At 45.9% G+C, this 20,038-nt stretch overlaps 1 protein-coding gene across 2 annotated transcripts in view; it reads right to left on the reverse strand.

Moving 5' to 3' along the window:
• Positions 1–20,038, reverse strand: part of LOC307117643 (E3 ubiquitin-protein ligase TRIM39-like) — a 56,277-nt gene that overhangs the window by 16,697 nt on the left and 19,542 nt on the right. For both annotated transcript variants that reach the window (XM_079802617.1, XM_079802618.1), the window contains 2 exons: positions 13,172–13,710; positions 12,775–12,882 (listed from right to left, as the gene is read on the reverse strand). In XM_079802617.1, the coding sequence (XP_079658743.1) occupies positions 12,775–12,882; positions 13,172–13,710 (647 nt within the window). The remainder of the gene's footprint in view (positions 1–12,774; positions 12,883–13,171; positions 13,711–20,038) is intronic.

Consider the following 20,038-nt stretch of genomic DNA (forward strand, 5'->3'; position numbering starts at 1 on the left):
GCCACTGGGATCACGTCGAGACCTGATCGAGCACCAGGACGACTGCGTTCCTGCCTAAAGCCACGGTGACCTGCAGCCCCTGAGCCAAGAACGGCAGCGTTGAAGCTCCATGCCGAGGAGGCCCGTAGGAACCAGGACCACGCGCAGAGTCGATTAGATCAGCTACTCCTCGAGACCCAGGACCGACGCGGACGGAAGGACGGAACGGACCTACAACTTCGGGAGGAAGTTGAGAGACTCCAAAATGCCCCGGCAGAACTTCGTATAGAGACAAGCACAGAGAGCAGTTGGAGAAAGAATCCGAAGAGGAACCAAAAGAAAAACTCCAACGAGGTGAAGCTCTCCTAACAAGAGCAAAGATTGAACTGAAAGAAAGAAACAGCAAGGCCAAAGCTTGTGAAACCCACTTGCAAACGCCCATGCCAAGGTCCAAGATTTGGTTAAAAAAAAAACAAAAAAAAAAGACTATTCAAGACAAAGAACTTGAAACTGTTCACAGAGAACTGAAGTTCACATGTACATCGCATAGTGAACAGCAAGGGGAAACACGCACCACACAGTTTCCCCTGACAAGTGGGACAAGAAACCCCCAGCCAAGAGTTCCAAGCTCAAAAGGGGGGTGAAAGCCCACTGCCCAAGTTGTCACCAGCCAGCATGCTGAGAAAGTATGTGTCTGCCAACCAGAAAGACTGGGATGTGAAACGTCCATTGGTGCTCATGACCATCAGAGCCACCCCGCATGAATCAACTCATGTGTCTACTTTTGAACTTGTGACTGGGTGTCAGACGACCCTGCTGCATCAAACAAGAGACTCTAGTTTTGTCAGAACTTACACTGCTCACCAGCACATTGACAAACTACACCTGAAGTGGCTCAGACAGCTGTTGAACCATGAGAGCAGCTGGACAGATCAAACACATGCAGAACTGTCACTATGGCAAACGCCAAGTACCAGACAAGCCACTGGGCGGAGCCACGGAAGACAGCGCGTCCACCCTGCGCACACCACAGGATGTCCCACAGCCGTCGACAACAACGCCCTCTGCCAAACCCTTCACGCAGGTGTCAAGCGGAGGCTGCACAGGGACAGCTGGACACTACTATCTCAGGGTCACAGGAGCTGCTGACACCAGCAAAATAGCCCCTGAACAGGACTCACCAGATGAGGACTGCAAAGGACAAGCTTCCAACTCCTTGCCACACACAGCTCAGGCAAGCTCACAACAGCACTGCCACAAGAAGCAGAGCAGAACTCCGATCCTTCTGACTTCTCGTGACTGAGAGGCTAACAACTACCTGCTTCCCTCCTGTCACCAGCACTAGGTCAGTCTGAAACCCTCTTCAGGCCACACAGACCCCTTACCACTTCCTGAGACCACAAGCAGAAACCTGCGCCACACAGACGGACTTCAGGATGACAGGTGACGCACCGTCATGGCACCTGCTGCCTCGACACCTGTTGCACAAGGTCAGAGACCTGAACTTGGCTACTGCCTGCCTTATCTGCCGTGGAGTGACCATCACTCCAGGGGACACAAACGACCAGAGTGTGTGGATTCACGTACCAAAGGGTGCCATCCTCCACCTTGATGATCTGGCATCGTAATACCTCCCAAGTGAAGAGCACTGGTCAGAGCTGGAAACCCCACCCTTCTTCAAGAATCACAACTTCACTCTAGATCCAGAACTGGAACTAAAGATTGAGAAAGGGGGTCCTAGCCAATTGACACAGCTCTTTACCTTGCTACAGCATTATGCTACACGCTAACACTGGGCCTGGCTTTCATCCTATTCAAGAGGGTCCACGAAATGCGAGAGCCCATGACCAAGAACACGGCCTCTCTCCTCCTGGGATTCAAACGAAACCCACGGAAGGGAGGTACCAAGACAGAGACAATGCCAAATCTCATCGAGATGGACTCTCAGCCTGAGGAACCAAAGGCTGAGAACAAGTAGAGACCACCTGCCACTCGACCACCATGATCCACCTGCCATCCGACCATCATGACCCACCTGGACCTCGTCACTCGGACCTCGTCACATGACAAAATGGGAATGTAGCGTCTGGAGTGTCTCCCAGCTAGGATCAAAGTGATCAGAGATGCTTTCCTCCAAACAGCTCTGCATATAAATTAAATTTCTGCCCCACTGGCTCCAACCTGACTGGGACAAATGGCGCCTCCGACTGTTTAATGACCAGCTAGAGCCTGACCAGAATTGTTAGTGATGGCCCTTTCTGAACTTCAATCAGATGTTAATCAGCCAGAACAGTTCCCTCACCCTTCAGTCTGGAGGGGCCATGGGTCGTGTGACTCTAATACACACACACACACACACACACACACACCCACAAGCATTCCCCTCTATTTAGCCTTTAATTAAACTATCCCAGAAATTACATATATGATGATTTCTTAAGTGTATGCATGCTCCCTATATTTCTTATGCTTGTGTGATGTAAGAGCGATCTTAAACGCTCCAAATCGCTCTGTATAGAAGATGCACTGCCTTCATGTCTGTAAACCCAGGCATGTCTGATGTCTAAATGCTCCTCTTTCTCTGTCTCAGTCAATGGTACAAAGTATATGATTATGAGACGTACCACTAGTATGGTTAGGTCTTTGGAGTGAAACTTTACTAATTCTGGCTCCCAGCGAGAACATTCCATTGAGTAATAAAGTCCGAACAAAGAAACTCTCTCCCGCCTGAAATGCACACCAACGATTGGTTGCCGCCGGGAAAGTGGGCGTAGTTAATGGACGTTAAAGGACAGAAACACCTACACATTGTTGCTCAGTCACCTTGCAAGGACCCCGGACGAGACAAATTCCCTTTTCCTCCCATCTCATCAGTGCGGCTCGCGGGTTTTCGACCTGCGAGCCGGCGCGGTCCAGCCAAGCTGATGTTTCCTTTGAAGATCGACGCGTTCCGCGACGCAGTCAGCGGACGCACTTAGCTGGACGAGATGAACTTTCCCTCCAAGACGACACCTTTAAAAGTCCCGCGGACCAACGAAGCTCTGGAAGAACCAAACGGAGAGAACGCTTCAGCGCGCAAACTCTCTGAGAAACGCCAACGCACGCATCTTGCTTTACACAACACCAAGAAACCATGCAAGTATCAATTCTACCGAAATTTAGATGCGTTTTAAAGATTGTACCCCTGTTTAAGGTGATATTTCTTGCTGGCTCCAATGGTTTTGTCTGGGAAGGTGTCGGATCGGACACGATCTTACCCTCCTTCCTTTCCTTTCCCTTCCCCTCATCCTCCTCTTTACTTTCCACTATTCTGTAAATACATGTATTCTTTATGTAGTCATATGTAATCGTAGTATTAATCTTTATTAAAACCATGATATTCACGTTTTGATTGTCATTGTTTGCTCACGGAACACGAGTCCCTTTAATGTCAGATCTAAGCTACGAGCTCTTATAAGCATCGTTGAATGCTTTAATTAATACCATAACTCGGAAAGTTTGTCCTTTGTGGCCAGAGGGATAAACTTCCCGAAAATTGGGTAGGAAGAATAGACCTGGTGAGTGGATAAGGAATCTCCGCTCGTTCTTTAAACGGAACGGAGAGGAATTTTGAAACAACTCCCTTGGGGTTATTCTGTGATTATTTAATATAGATATATCTGTAGTTAATTACAATAAATTGTTGTTAACCATATATATATATATATATTATATTGCATAAATACCGAGGTGAGGTATTCCCATTTTGGGTGATTTTGGAGATTGGTGATTAGATTATAACCCGTTATGATTAATCATAAATCCCTAAATAGTAATACCCACAATTCCCTATTGAGCTAATTTTTAATTTAAATATATATGTAACCCTAATACGCTACAGCGTGCCGCAGCTGATTTCCCTTGTACTTCAACACCTAACGTTGAGAGGGATGCTCTTAGCCACCTCACAGATAGGGTGGGCCAGTTAGGTTCACAGATTGGAGAATCAATCGTCTCAATATTACTTTCAGCAGGCTTAGAAAATGCAAGCAACAACTGCCAGAGCGATTCGTTTGACCACACTCGATCTCAGATGATACCAGAACAATCTATGCCAATGATAGTACCACAAGTGTCAGTACTCGTGGGATCAGAACATGACATGTTCCGTGGTGACCGATCTGACAAGTATTGTATAAAAGAGTGGGTTAATAGAACCAAAGCTTGTATAAGAAAGCAGAAATGTCCCATCTCAGAACAAGCAGAGGAAATTATGAGCAGGCTTGCTGGAAAAGCAAAAGATGTCGTTAAGATCAGTCTGCGTAGTGATTGCACGCTTGATGCACAGCAGTACCCTGATCTGATTTACAATATTTTGCTACAGTATTTCAGTGATACTTCTTCATGCCTACCTCTTGCAGATTTCTATTCTACTCTTCCCAGAGCCAGAGAGAATCCAGTAGATTATTGTATCCGGATCAACAAGGCTGCTGATCTGGCGAATGATGGCCTTCATAGACAAGGTATGACAAGCTAAAGACATACAGAGCAGGATTGACGACTATCAAAGAGAATACATGGGTCGTGCTGGCAGAGTCCTGCACGGGTCCGATTTTGTAAATCCGCACCCGCCCGTACCCGCAGTGCTTAAAACCACATTCTACCTGTTTTCCGACAACAGCACTAAATCAAATCCGCACCCGACCCGATCCGCTTAAAACAGAACCGACACCCGACCCGTACCCGCAATAAAATCAGTTTAGCATATCACATTATAGACACACTTACAAAACAGTTTATTGCCAGCATAAAGAAGTTATTACACGACCATTAACACAAGGACAACTTCAGCCGGGACATTCTAAAACGCTTAACGTGAAAAACGCTTAACAAGGCTTAATGTACTAAGACACTGTTATTAAGAGAACAAACTCAGGAAACATAACAAAAATACAGTTCGATAGAACCGCTTGTGCTTGGTTTGTTACCACAGTTATCTGCGTGCTTCCTCAGCGATGAAGTTCCACATTTGTGGCTATCTTTTCTTCAACTCCTCAGGATCCATCTCGGCGACTGCAGTGCAGGCAGAGCGCGCGCGCGCGGCGCACGGCCACAAATAAACTGATATGGATTTGAAATTATTTTATCAACTTGAAATACAGGCAAGGCATATTTTTGTATATGCATATTTTTAGGAACACATCTACAATATACATGCATATATTTTTATATATAGGCCTATATTCGTTTGCACGTGACTTTTTAAAACCCGTGTTTAGACCCGTGTTTCTCCCTTGTCCGACCCGACCCGCACCCGTATCCGACATAGTAGGATGTTTTTCACCCGTTTCAGCAATATTCGCTGGTCACCCGTACCCGTGCAGGACTCTGCGTGCTGGTGTGTATGTGACGAGCCACACTTCAGTAGTGCTTAACAAGGAATGTACTGTGCATGATGATCATGTGAGTTTTCCACAGTCTGCTGCTCAGGACATATCGAGTTCATCATTGGTGATAATTACATGTAAGCAGCCGGAACTCTTGGTGGAGCCCAGTACTATTCAACGTCGGCCATGTCCTGCTCCAAATCTGCCTGCAGTCCAAACTGTGATACAGAATACACAGCAGCCTGAAGGTCAAGTGCTCTCACGAATGATGGAGATGTTAGAGCAGCTGATGGATAGAGTTTAGACACGTGAAGTTCCCTCTCACAGAGGCAGTTCGAGGTTCCAACAGCACTTTAGCAGAAATAACTTTCGGGAATGCGGTGACAGCAAGCACAGCACAGTGACGCACTGCATGTCGGGTAAGTTGTGTTTTGTTTGCTTCTCACCTAGACATGCAAAACTTGAATGTCCAAAACGTTCTTCTGTCCGGGACGATATGGAGGGAAACTAGTGGACCCATATTTGGAGGGAGGCAGTACGGGTCATTCTTGGAATTCACTCCCAAGTTGTTACTGAGTGTGAAGATGTATGCCAATTGATTGAAAACAGTGTTGATTAACAAAATATTGTGCATCAGAACATGCAAGTTGTTGGGGGACACGATAGCCTCTTTTATAGACCTGTGAAAATCGGAGAAAGTGACATTGGGAGCCATGATGGATAGTGGACCAATGGCATGCACCTTAAATGACGCAGCTGTGATGAAGCTGAGAAAAGCGGGAGTAGTTGATGGAAGCAGTGAGCTGAGCACTGATGTAGTCCTTGTGGGCTGTGGTGGATTGCTTTTCAAGCCTAAATCCGTATTCAATCTGACAATGGAAGTTTATGGCTTGAAGATGACTGTACCTACTTTAGTGGTTCCCGGCCAGCATGACGAACTCATAATTGGAACTAATGTCATCAAACATATTCTGTGACATTTCAAGAAGTGTGAGGGTTTCTGGAGAGCTGTGTCTGGCCCTACATCAATGGATCCTGAATCTGAGAGCTTTCTGTCTATGCTCGCTGGACTAAATCACTGGAGAGGTAAAGATATGCCTGAGAAACTTGGCACAGTAAGATGCAATTCAGCTGTTTGTCTTGAGCCTGGTTTTGAATATTTGGTGTGGGGGAGATTGAAATCAGCTGTTTCCTCACCAGGCAGTGCTGTCATGACAGAGCCCACCACTTCTCATTCGATACCCAGAGGTATCATGGTGGCCAGACTTGTCACATCGTTGTGGCGTGACAGATGGGTCCCTTTGAAGGTGATCAACACATCAGGGAGACTTGTGCTGCTGAGACGGAATTCAAAACTGGCTGACCTATACCCTTGCATTGCACTTGAGGATGTTGATAGTGCGGAAAGACTCATACCTCCCCTTGTCAGTTGCTCCATGGGTTTGTCTGCCAGCAGGGCCCAGTCGACATCTGCAAGTGAAAGGTTAAAATCCATTGGACTGTCTGACCTTGATGTAGAGTCATGTGACGTTTCTGACCAGTGCAAGAAGCGATTAGTCAGTTTGATCTTAACTTATGAGGACATCTTTTCAAGAAATCACCTTGACTGTGGAGAGGCTACGGGCTTCATACATAGAATCCACCTCTCGGTCCCCAGGCCGTTCCGACTTCCATTTAGGTGAGTAGTCCCTAGCCAATAACAGAAGCTGCACCAGGTCCTGACGGAGATGGAGGAAAAAGAACAAAGTGAGTATGCATCTCCACTTGTTTTAGTGTGGAAGAAGAATGGGGATCTTCGGGTTTGTACTGACTTCTGTTGGTTAAACAGAAGAACATTTAAGGATGCCCACCCTCTTTCACATCAAGCAGATTGCCTGGCGGCGCTTGGTGGTAATGCTCTGTTCAGTACGATGGACCTCACGTCAGGTTTTTACAACATGTCGCTTCATGAGGATGATCATAAATTCACTTCCTTTACCACGCCTATGGGCCTGTTTGAGTACAACAGGCTACCTCAAGGTCTTTGCAATAGCCCTGGCTGCTTTATGCGGATGATGAACAGTATTTTTGGCGATCAAAACTTTCTCAGCATTCTGTGTTATATAGACAATCTGATCGTCTTTGGCCCGAATTAGCAAGTAGCACTTGATCGTTTGGAGATGGTGTTCGGAAGGTTAAGAGCCCATGGCCTGAAACTTGCTCCAAAAAAATGTCACCTCTTGAGATTGTAAGTGAAGTTTCTGGGACATGTTATAAACAAGGACGGAGTGTCTACGGATCCTAATAAGGTAGAGTGCATTTCCAAGTTGAACAGTTCTGACCTGATTGAAGCGGATGGGAAGACACCATCTCAGCAGAGAATTAGATCATTTTTGGGAATGGTGAACTATTATCAACATTTCATTCCAAATTATTCTGTCAAAGCAAAACCACTCTTCGCTCTTCTTCAAGGCCAGAAGGTCAGGGAAAAACAGGAAGTTGAGGCCTGAGGATTGGACTGAAGCACAGCATGATGCGGTTGAGCAGCTGAAATTGTCTCTGGTTGGGAGTGTTGTTCTAGCTCACCTGGATTTCTCGCGTCACTTCATATTGGCGACGGATGCTTCCTTGGATGGTATCGGAGCTGTCTTGTCACAAGTCCAGGAGGGAGAGACTAGAGCGAGACCAGTTGCTTTCGCCAGCAAGTCCCTATCACTTTCACAGCGGAACTATCCGGCACACCGGTTGGAATTTCTGGCCCTGAAATGGTCCGTTTGTGAAAGTTCAGCCATTGGCTCAAGGGGCACAATTTCACCATTCTGACAGACAACAATCCGCTTGCCCATATACTCACAAAGCCTAAGCTCGACTGCTGCGAACAGCGCTGGGTGGCAAAACTGGCAAAACTCAGAATGTCATTGCTGATTCCCTCAGCAGAGTCCCTTTTGTCAAGAGTGGGGTGACGCAAAGACTGCTTCGAGTGCCCTAAGATACCAGTCTGGCAGATATGAGAGGGATGTCATCTAACTCTGTGTAGGATGCTTTCAGATGTTCGTGTGATAAAAATCAGGAAGAGAGTGTTATACAACAAGGACAGTCATGCACAGTCAATGATCATTTTAGTATGGACCATACTGTTGTTGCAAGCTCTGATGTCTCTGCTGTCTTGACTTCACATGTGGATTGGGAACTTGGTGCTGATACACGGGCTATGGCAGTTGTGGATCACTAACCTCAGATAGTTCCTACGGACCAGGACACATTGCCAGCGTTTTCTGTGGAGGACCTGTGTGACAAACCGATAAATGACAGAGTGTTGTCAAGAGTCATATCTTACATTGAGAGTCGCCAGAGACCTACAAGACGAGAGAGCAGGAGAGTCACCAGCGGTGCTTCGTTACCTCAAACACTGGGAGAAGTTGATTGTGAGGAATGGTGTTCTCTACAGGGTGTCTCGTGACCAGTTGTCAAGGATGAAACGCTTCCAGTATGTTGTCCCAGACTCGTTGGTGGATATAGTTCTGAGAAGTGTTCATGATGACAGTGGACATCAAGGTCAATTCAGGAGTGCTAGCTTGGCGAAGCAGCGTTTTTTTCTGGTTAAACATGGAGCATAGAGTATGTGACTGTGCATCACTGTCAACGCTGCATCATAAGTAAAAGTCCTGACCCTTCTGGCAGAGCTTCTTTGGAGACTATAACATCTACGAAACAGCTAGAGCTGGTCTGTATTGATTTTTGGTCTGCAGAAGATGCTAAGAATAAATCTGTCGACATCTTAGTTGTGACTGACCATTTCACAAGGCTAGCACAGGCATTTGTGTGTCGAGACCAATCTGCCAAGCAAGTTGCCAGAGTTCTGTGGTACAGATATTTTTGTATATATGGCCTACCGGAACGTATCCACAGTGACCAAGGTGCAAGTTTCGAGAGTCGGCTGATAAGAGACTTCCTCAGGGTATCAGGGGTGAAGAAATCACACACCACCCCCTACCACCCTATGGGCAACGGTAGTGTGGAACGTTTTAACAGGACGCTGGGCAACATGATCCGTGCTCTATCTCCGGACGTCAAGAGGGATTGGCCGAGACGTTTGCAGATGTTGACGTTCCTGTATAATTGCACGACACATGAGTCGACAGGCTATGCACCCTGTTATTTGATGTTCGGAAGGGTGCCACGTCTTCCGGTCGATATTCTCTTCTGTTCCGTCTTGAACGACCAGAATGTGATCAGCTACGACAAGTTTGTGAACACACTTGTTAAAGACCTCAAAGAGGCCATGGTGATTGCACAAGAGCATTTCACAAAGGAACAGAAAAGACATGCAGCTCTATATAACCGTCGAGTGAAGGGGCTCATCATCAATGTGGGTGACCAAGTGCTGTTGGCGAATAAGGCTGAGAGGGGAAAAAGAAAAGTTGCAGATCGATGGGAGTCCACGGTTTACACTGTGGTGGACTGCAAGCCTCAAACTCACACTTACAGGATTTGGAACCCTGCCACTGGTCAAGAGAAAGTGGTCCATCGCAATCTCTTGTTGCTGGTTGATTTTCTACCTGTGCCTGAAGAGATCTCTGTGGCTTGTCCGGGTCCAGCTGTGAGTGGCCCCTGTAGCAACATGCCTTCAAGTTCATCGTCAAGCCTGAAAGACGGCTCAGTGATGTTAAGTGAAGCCGTGCCAACACACATGGATGATGACATTTCCTGCGAGAACGTTCCTCTGACCAGTCGTGTGAATGACGATACTGATAGAACATTGAGTTGGGTTTCTCACTTACCTGTTGTGAGTCAAGCACTTTCTTCAACTGTGATCTCAGCTGAAGTTATAGTTAACCCGACTCCCCAAATTGCTCCATCAATGTCTATTGAAAGTGTATCTGAGGAGTCAGATGAAGAAACGGCTGATGTGACTGTCACTGAAGATGAATGCCGTTCAGATTCAGGAAGCATAGAATCTGCAAGTGCTGTTATGCCTGCTCGAGCACACTCACAGTCCTCCGGTATGACTCTGAACACACATGCGGCAGATGACGCTAGTTCCACCAGACAGATCAGATCACCCTTTGGCCGTGTCATCAAACCAGTTGACAGATTAATTCAAACAATGTCAGGCCAGGCTGTGATTCAGGATGCAAAGCGTAATGTTGAGGCTGTTTACAAGTCTATGTTTCGTGCTTTTGCTAATTAGGAAAGTAAATCTACTTTTATGGAACATTTGAGAAAGCTTTTTCTTCTCCCTTTCCTAGTTTATCTGGACTGGTTTAAGGTCCTTGGTTCATGTTCAAGTAATATACCTGAGGATGAGGAGTACCATTGACCGTTGGGGGGGCCTCTCTAATTACCCAATTATTAAGCATTTTGTTGGGTTATTTCCTTTGTTGATTATTCTGTGAATGAGATTGTGGAATGTATGTGGACATTCTATTGTCGATTGTTGATATGGGAGCTTAGCGCTGCTCTCTTATCGATTCATCCTTATGGGATAATTGTCATATTGTCTTTTTATGGAAGGTTCTTCTTTGATGTGAAATGCATATTACATGTGAATGCTTTATTGTACCTTGGGTGATGCCTAAGTTTCAAGTAATTATGTGGGGGTGAATGTAACAGAGTTAAAAAGAAAATTAATTCTAAATGTATTCATGGGGCCCTATCTTGCACCCAGCGCAATTGACTTTGTACACAGACGCATGTGTCATTCCTATTTTGCACCCGCGCAAAGCGCGCTTTTCCCTCCACAGAAGCACGTCGCTAAACTAGTGAATGAACTTGCGCTACCTGGGCGGTTCAGCGCAAAAAAGGAGGCGTGTTCCGGCGCAAACAATCCCTGGTGCTATTTTGCTGTTCCATTAAACAATTGCGCCACTGACCAGAAAAAACCTAGTCTAAAGTCAGTGGCGCGTTGCGCGTTGTTCATTATGCTATTTTAAGGGCGCATGCTTGACCATAATGTATAGCGTGCACAACGCGCACTTTGCTCATGTAATCTACACAGATGCAACAGTTATTTTTGCAAATCATAAATTGTTACACTAAAAAAATATTAATACATGAGATGACGGAAATCATTGTGGTGTGCCACGAAGATGTGAAAAAAAATAGGCATAAATCTAGCTTACAAATGATTCAGGCTAATTGTAATAATTAAGGATAAGACCTGTTTGCCCAATAGTGGCAAGACATATATGTATATAAGGACATCTGACAAATTGGTTTGTCCGTCAAGAACCAGGAAAAAAAATCGACTGAAAAACTGAAAAAACTGAAAGACTGAAAAAAAAAAGACTGTGAAATCACCTTTACCATAATGTACAACATTACAACTTCACTTCTCTGTCTTTCACTGCTCTTACAAGAACATCAGTCTCCTCGGCTGTGAACCGCTCCTGGCGTGCGCCTGGTAAATACGCCATAATAATAGCAATCCATAATGGAACTTGCGCACCTGCTTTTAAAGGGAATGTTGGATGACGCTCGGATTGGTTTATTCACGTTACGCCCAAACCACACCTATGAATAATGAAGCTACTTCAGACCAACCCATTTTAGATTTGCGCCGGGCGCAAGAGCCATTTATCCCGCCGGGAAAATAGCAACAGCGCCGAGACCCGCCCACAAAGTTACTTGCGCTTCACGCTTTGACACTTGCGTTTCAGATCGTTAAAATAGGGCCCATGGTGTTTAATTACATGAAATTAGAGGTTAAAATAAATCAAATGGGGTTTTAGTGGCCCCTAGTGGTTAACGCATTGCAGACATTCAGTATTTTGTCCTTGCGTGCATACTGTAGTTCAGCAGAAAATGTCTGACACTGACGATTTTGATTCAGATGTAAACGTTTGTAGTTATTATATAAACAAATGTACAATGAGTCGGATGGGTTAATATGTCCGATGTAAACTTTGAGTAATTAACGTTGTGCCTCGTATCTCATACTGAACACACAGTTACTCTTAGAGAGAGAGTTTGTTCATTTTATGTTTTTTCTGATTTCAGTGGTTTATGTCTGCAGTGTTTGCAACCAATTTAATACATTTTAATGTATTCCTCAGGTATGTGATTTTTCATGTTTGTTTATTTTGTTAACATGGAATTGTTATAAGTTGTATGGAGTTCAGCAGAAAATGTCTGACACTGCTGTGGTGGTTTATGTTTGCAGTGTTTGCCACCAATTTAATACATTTTAATGTTTTCCTTAGAACATTGGTGTGGAGAATAAAAGAACAGACAACCAGAGTTTTGTTTACGTCGTCCATTAAGTTTGTGACGGTTGTGTGGATGTGTAAAGGCCACATCGGAAACTACAATCATTACAGGTGCATGTTTAAAAAAAAATAATTATATTATTTATAAACGGTTACAAAAAAATCGTATTCTTTTACTGTTCTTTTTTATTTTAGTCCCCCCCCCCACACCCTTAAACCAATGCACTTACACACACACTTACTGTATACAGCAATACTGCTACCAACAGGATACCCAGACCAATAATCATCACGTTTGAAATGTGGACGGTTCGAGATGAAGTAAGGATACAGTCATTGGAGGCGAGAGTCTGCAAAAAGAGAGAGAGCCAGTTAAAGGAACACTTGTTGAAGAACAATAGCAAAGTTTGTACCAAGTTGTGGCCCAAAGTACAAGACTTCTGCTGCTCGTCTGTGTGTGTCTGAACCAGCTTATTCTACATACAGAGAAAAACACCAACACATTTATCACTGAATATGGCTTTCCATATTCTGATCAAAAAATCTGTGAACTTTGAAGGTAACATTGAATTCTCAAAAATTGACAAAATTTCTGTTGTATGATGTACAGTATAAAGTGCTTTGTTTGTAACTCTTTACCTTCTCTCGACTCTCCTCCTCTATAGGAACAGTGTTGTGAGTCCTGTGTTCTCCTTCAGTGCAGGACAGACACACACGCGTCTGATCATCTCTGCAGAACAGCTCCAGAGGTCTCTCGTGTTTCTGGCATATATAATCCTCCAGATTTTCCACAGCATTGATGAGTTTGTGTTTCTTTAGACGTGGGACTCTGAGATGAGGCTCCAGATGAGAGTCACAGTAAGAGCTTTGACACATCAGGCAGGTCTTCACAGCTTTCTGCTTTCTTTCACCACAGACGTCACAGAACACCTCAGGTTCTTGATTTAGCTTAAAGTGTTGCACAAGCTTTCCGAGTGTTGTATTAATCTTGAGATCAGGTCTTTTGCTGAATCTTTCTTTACAGAGTGGACAGAAGCAGGTCTGTGTGTCCGTCCAGCACTTGCTCAGGCAGGTTCTGCAGAAGTTGTGTCCACATGGAGTGGTGACTGGATCAGTGACCAGACAGATGGAGCACCTGAGCTCCTCATTTAGTGCTGGACCACTGGAGGATACCATGACTGAAAAGATAAGTGATGACAATATATCATCTTCAGTACATAATTGAACAATGTGTGTGGATAATACTTATAAGTTGCACTAAAATATTGCTGGCTGATATGAGTTTGGCTGACTACAGTTCTTCAACAACTACCACCACAGGTGTGGAGAGTAAATTGCTTGTAGGGTACAACAGGGTTAAAGGCGCATTTGACTTTATTCTCTTTTAAACTACTAGATGGCATAAAACGTGGTTGATCTTTTACGTGATCGCCGACAGCAACACAAAGCTGATTCTGCATTAACATCATCTAATATTTTATGTATTTTAAAATGTTGAAAATGTATGTAGAATCGATAAAATGAATGTCTATATTTTAAGAAAAATGTTTTTTGTTCAAGTTAATTAAAGCAACAGTTTTAACAGAAGATTGTGTAAAAGTATGGCATTTGTTACTACTGTTAAGCTTTATATAATTATTATGGGATTTATGGGGTCTCGTTATTTATTTAATCTATTTAATGCAATCTTTACTTTTTTTAATAATTTTGTTTCTGTATTTTTAAAATGAATATTGTAATGACAGTATATTTATTGAACAAATATATATTTTATTTATCAAACTAAACCAAATATAGTGCAAACTTTGCTAAAGTGATTGTTTTGAGCGTGTATTAACTTGGACATTATTAAAACACAGCTAAAGTACTTGTGTAAATACTTTGTGTCTTTTGCCCTGTGCTGGTTTCCGTGTGTCTGTGGGGTAAAAGGTCCCTCTCTCCACCTCATACATTTATAAGACTTAATACAAAATAAACCACTTTTATGATATATTTTCACACAAAATCTGTTGCTCCTTCAATGTTCAGTACAAACACATATTTGTTCTGCAGTCATGCACTATAGGAGTTGTGAAAGCACATTTTTCTTAACCCTTATGTGCTGTTGGGGATGTTTTCATCCACTATGGGGGGTTTTTGAGTCTTAATTTGGCCATAACTTTCTCTGTTTCAGCAAATGGAATGATCTTTGGTGACAAATCTTATTTTAACATATATTTTGGAAAAATGCTTTAAAATTTTTCAAAAACTCAACAGTACACTCTGGGCAAATTAACTACCCTTTTGTTATGTTCGTGGATGAAAACAGCCACTAAATTAAACTGCTGTAAAAATGTATCAGATAAATATTTTTTTTTAAATATTTTTGCATAAATCTATTAATCAACCTCAGTCCTGCTCAAAACTACTAAATGTTTAAAAAAAAAATCAGGATTTTAACTCTTTAATTGCTAAATTCATAAATTATGTCACTGATTTGGGGAAAAAAACACAAAATTACTATTTTCAATATAAAATGAGATTGTGGACTGGATTTCTTTTTACCTTTTATCACAGTCTTGGACATGTCAAAGAAACAACATTGGCTTTGATGCATTGTTAGTTTTTGTGTAGCATCAGATTTTATTTTTTTCTCCCTCATTTACTGTTCGTGGCTGTTTTTGCCCCATTGACTTCCATTATAACCACATTTTTTGATTGCAATACCATGACACCATATACTCATGCATTTTTGATTGTTGATGGTTTTCCCTGTTGGGAAGAGGTAAAATGTGTAAATTTTCCAGTTGATAACCAGGTGGCACCATTGACCCTTTAGATAGGACTTTGCAAAAAAAGCTCCGCTTAGTTTCTGGCTTTTCAATGGAGTTTTCTATGGACTTTTATAAGGAGTATAAAAGCATATTATTGTGTGTGTATCTGTGCGTGCGTGCGTGAGAGCGGGAGAGAGAGAGAGGGCGCGAGAGAGAGAGAGAGAGAGAGAGACCTTACATCAACTTACCTTGATGTATCTGAGAAAATCAAAATATGCACCTCAGCTCTCAGAACTACATGGAGTAAACAAAAACAAAGTACATTTATTTATGCACCTGCTGCCTTTTAATGGTGAGAATTGCAGACTAAACAAAAACAAGGTAAGTGGATTTACACACTTGCATGCCATCCTGCTGGTCACTTGCTGGTGAGAAGAGAAGCAAGCAACATGAGAAGGGGCTTGAATTGTACCGAAGGTTTAGAAATGATTATGCAGCCTGACCCCTCCAGTGAGCTGCAGGATGTATCATCTTCTCCCTCTGACACCACAGACTCAGGAGAGTCAGATCCTGATTTTGTTGTGGCACCCTCATCATCCTCTCCAGCTTCCACTGAAGGCGAGGAGGATTCAGAGTATCCTGGATCTGGGTGGATTGGGAGAAACGGCAAAGTGCGGTTTTCCACCAATGTGGAGACAACTCCCTTTCCTCAGCCTGCCAGAGGCGTGACTCCAGGGCCAATGTGCTATGCTGAGAGCTGAAGTGCATATTTTGATTTTCTCAGATACATCAAGGTAAGTTGACATAAGGTCTCTCTCTCTCTCTCTCTCTCTCTCTCTCTCTCTCTCTCTCTCTGCACGCACGCACACACAGACACAATAATATGCTGTTATACTCCATATAAAAGTCCATAGAAAACTCCATTGAAAAGCCAGAAACTAAGCTTTTTTTTTTGCACAGGCCTATCTAAAGGGTTAATGGTTCCACCTGGTTATCAACTGTAAAATGTACAATTTTTACCTCTTCCCAGGGGCGTAGTCAGAATGTTTTTTCAGGGGTGGCCAGGCAAGACCCAGTGATTTTATTGGGGTCGCCACATTTTTTTACTACTGACTAAGACATGCTGTACCAAAGCAAATTCTACTGAAATAATAAATCACAAACAAACTAAAAAAAATTAAATTGTCAATTTCTTTACAATGTCATACAAAATAAGGAAAATATGTATGCTGATCATTTTAGGGGAAAAAAGACAAAGCTTACTTACGTTTTTTTTTTTATTCACTTAGGGAAAAATTATGAGACTTTAATGTTAAGAGCCTGAAAATAACCTAAATATAAAACTGAATGTCTGAACATGTTTTGATTCAAATTTGAGGATGCTCTCAGTAATGTAGCTTCTATAAGCTTTTATGTCAACAAAAGTCTAGGCGTCCTTTCAAAAAGGTAATTTATTTCAGAGCATTTGTAATTGTTAAAGAGTAGTTTTTCATTCAAATAAATCTGCAATAAACTGCTAATTATAATGGAAATACAGTTACTAAAAAACTAAAGTAACTATTTACAGAATTTGCAAAAACGAATTCAGTTGATAAGAAGTGTCAGTCATAGAGTCTGCGCTCCATTGCGTGTGTGCGCAAAACTGGCAGGCACGCACGCACCGCTGCCATAGAGAGGAGTGAGCACGAGCAATAGTGATTCTATGCTTACAAACAATGCGCAAGATGACGACGATGCACTCATGCACCGATCAGCCGGTGGTGAGGGTTTGCAGGTGTTTTGTGTTGGTTGCCAGGGCGACGCTGATTCCTCCGAGGACGCTTGTCACATTCCCCCCCCCCCTAAGCGTCGTTCTGGTCCTGTGAACAAATGGAGACAGCAGGGGTGATGTAAGGGGAGGGTGGGGAATGACCCCTGACAGACCTGCATAAGCTGTCCAGATCCGTGAGAGGCCATCGGCGTTCGCGTTGGCGGCCCCGGCCCGATGTTGTACCTCAAAGTGGAAGTCCTGGAGCGCTAGGAACCAGCGAGTCACCCTGGCGTTGGTGTCCTTGGCGCGGGCCATCCATTGTAGGGGCGCGTGGTCTGTGACCAGGGTGAACTTGCGGCCTAGGAGGTAGTACCGGAGCTCCAGGACTGCCCACTTGATGGCCAGGGCTTCCTTCTCCACGGTGGCGTACTTCCTCTCGGCCGGGGACAGCTTCCTGCTGATGTAAATGATCGGATGCTCCTCACCTTCCTGGATTTGGGACAGGACGGCTCCCAGTCCTGTGTCGGAGGCATCCGTCTGCAGCAGGAAGGGGCAGCTAAAGTCCGGAGCGCGGAGTACGGGTGAGGACGTCAGCGCTGCTTTGACCTGGGCGAAGGCCTCCTCGACCGATGGGGTCCAGCATACTTTCTCCGGCTGCCCCTTCATGGTCAGGTCTGTCAGGGGGGTGGCTAAAGAGGAGAAGTTGGGGATAAAACATCGGTAATAACCCGCCAACCCCAAGAAGGCTCGTACCTGGGTCTTTGTCCGGGGTCTCGGGGCAGAGTGGATGGCCTCCACTTTCTTCTCCTGCGGCCGTATGAGGCCTCGGCCGACTTGGAAGCCCAGGTACTTGGCCTCGGAGAGGGCTAGGTGGCATTTGCGGGGGTTGGCGGTTAGTCCAGCCCGCCGGAGCTCCGAGAGCACCCTCCGCAGACGATCCAGATGTTCCTCCCATGCCTCGGAGTGGATCACCACGTCATCTATGTAGGCGGCTGTGTACGCCTGGTGGGGCCGCAGGATGACGTCCATCATCCTCTGGAACGTTGCGGGGGCCCCGTGCAGGCCAAAGGGATAGGGGGTGGGAGAGTGGAGAGTGGCAGAGAGTGGCAGAGAGTGGTACCTGCCAATAGCCCTTGGTGAGGTCTAGGGTGCTGATGTACCGGGCCCTTCCGAGGCGGTCCAGCAGCTCGTCGACCCGAGGCATGGGGTTCCCGTTGAATTCGGAGACTTCGTTCAGGCGGCGGAAGTCGTTACAAAAGCGGAGGGTGCCATCCGGCTTTGGGACCATCACAATGGGACTGGACCACGGACTCCGGGATGGTTCAATTACCCCCAACTTCAGCATTTGTTGGATCTCATCCTCAATAGCCTGCCGACGAGCTTCCGGGACGCGGTAGGGCCGTTGCCTGACGATGACTCCTGGGGGTGTTTTGATGTCATGCTGGATCACGTTGGTCTGCCCGGGTTGGGAAGAGAACACATCCTGGAACTGACTGACCAGGTGCTGCAGCTCCGCCTTCTGGGCAGCCGAGAGATGAGGGTTGACGTCAACAACCACGGGATCGGTGAGACTCAAAGCAGCCAGCTGGTCCCGGGTCCCCACCCACTTCTTCAGGAGGTTGATATGATAGAGTTGCTCTGTCTGCCGTCGTCCAGGTTGCCTCAGCCGGTACGTGACTGGTCCAATTCTTTCCAGTACCGTATATGGTCCCTTCCAGGAGGCCAGGAACTTGCAGGTAGAGCTGGGGACCAGTACCATGACGCGGTCTCCGGGCTGGAATTCCCGTGGTTGGGCTGCCCGGTCGTAGTGGCGTTGCTGCGATTGTTGGGCCTTGCTGAGGTGTTCCCGGACCAATGGCATCACTCGATCGATCCGTTCTCTCATCTGTCGAACGTGTTCGATGATGGTGCGATGAGGTGCAGGCTGCTGCTCCCAAGCTTCCCTGGCGACGTCAAGGAGCCCACGTGGTTGACGGCCGAACAGGAGCTCAAAGGGGGTGAAGCCAGTTGAGGCTTGGGGAACTTCGCGGATCCCAAAGAGCACGTAGGGAATCATGAGGTCCCAATCCCGCTTATCCTCCGCCGCCATGCGTCTAAGCATCTGCTTGAGGGTCTGGTTGAATCTCTCTACAAGTCCGTCCGTCTGAGGGTGGTAGACCGTGGTCCTCAACTGCTTCACCCGCAGCAGCCTACAGAGATCTGCCATTAGCCGGGACATGAACGGGGTCCCCTGGTCAGTCAGGATCTCCGAGGGGAGGCCGACTCGGCTGGCCAGCAGAAACAGCTCCTGAGCGATGGACTTCGCGGTGGCCTTACGAAGGGGGACTGCTTCTGGGTTTCCCGGGTGGCGTAGTCGACGATTACCAGGATGTGTTCGTGTCCGCGGGCAGACTTTGGCAACGGCCCCACTATGTCCATTCCTATCCGCTCGAAGGGCACCTCGATGATAGGCAGCGGGATGAGCGGGCTGGGGGGAGGGGTCCTGGGCGACGTGACCTGGCAGGTCGGGCAGGCTTGGCAGAACCGTTTCACTTCAGCCTCCAGGCCCGGCCAAAGGAAGCGGCCGCGGATGCGCTGAGTGGTGTTGCCCGCCCCGAGATGACCTGCCATGGGATGGGAATGCGCCAGCTCCAGGATGGTTTCGGTCTTAGCTCGGGGTACCACCAGCAATTTCTTCTCCTCCCCCCTCCGCTGAGCGACACAGTACAGCAGGCCATTCTCAACGACAAAATGCGGGAGAGGATGGGGCCGTGGGAGGACGTCTCTTCCCTCGACGACTCGCACCTGAGCCCAACAGTGCTTGAGCCGATCGTCCTCCCGCTGTTCCTTGGCGAATGAGCCCCCTCCAGCAGCCTGTTGGTAAATATCATAGAACAGATTAGTAGTCTGGGAGGGGGACTCACCATCTCTCCCGCTGTCGGAGGCGAGCAGGGCCGGTCGGCGGCGGGGTCCACGAGGCCGTCTCCGTCTCTTCGACGGTTCCCCTCCGGGCTGGCAGGCTGG

The sequence above is a fragment of the Gobio gobio genome, assembly GCF_949357685.1.
Source record: "Gobio gobio genome assembly, chromosome: 21".
Taxonomy (NCBI): Eukaryota; Metazoa; Chordata; class Actinopteri; order Cypriniformes; family Gobionidae; genus Gobio; species Gobio gobio.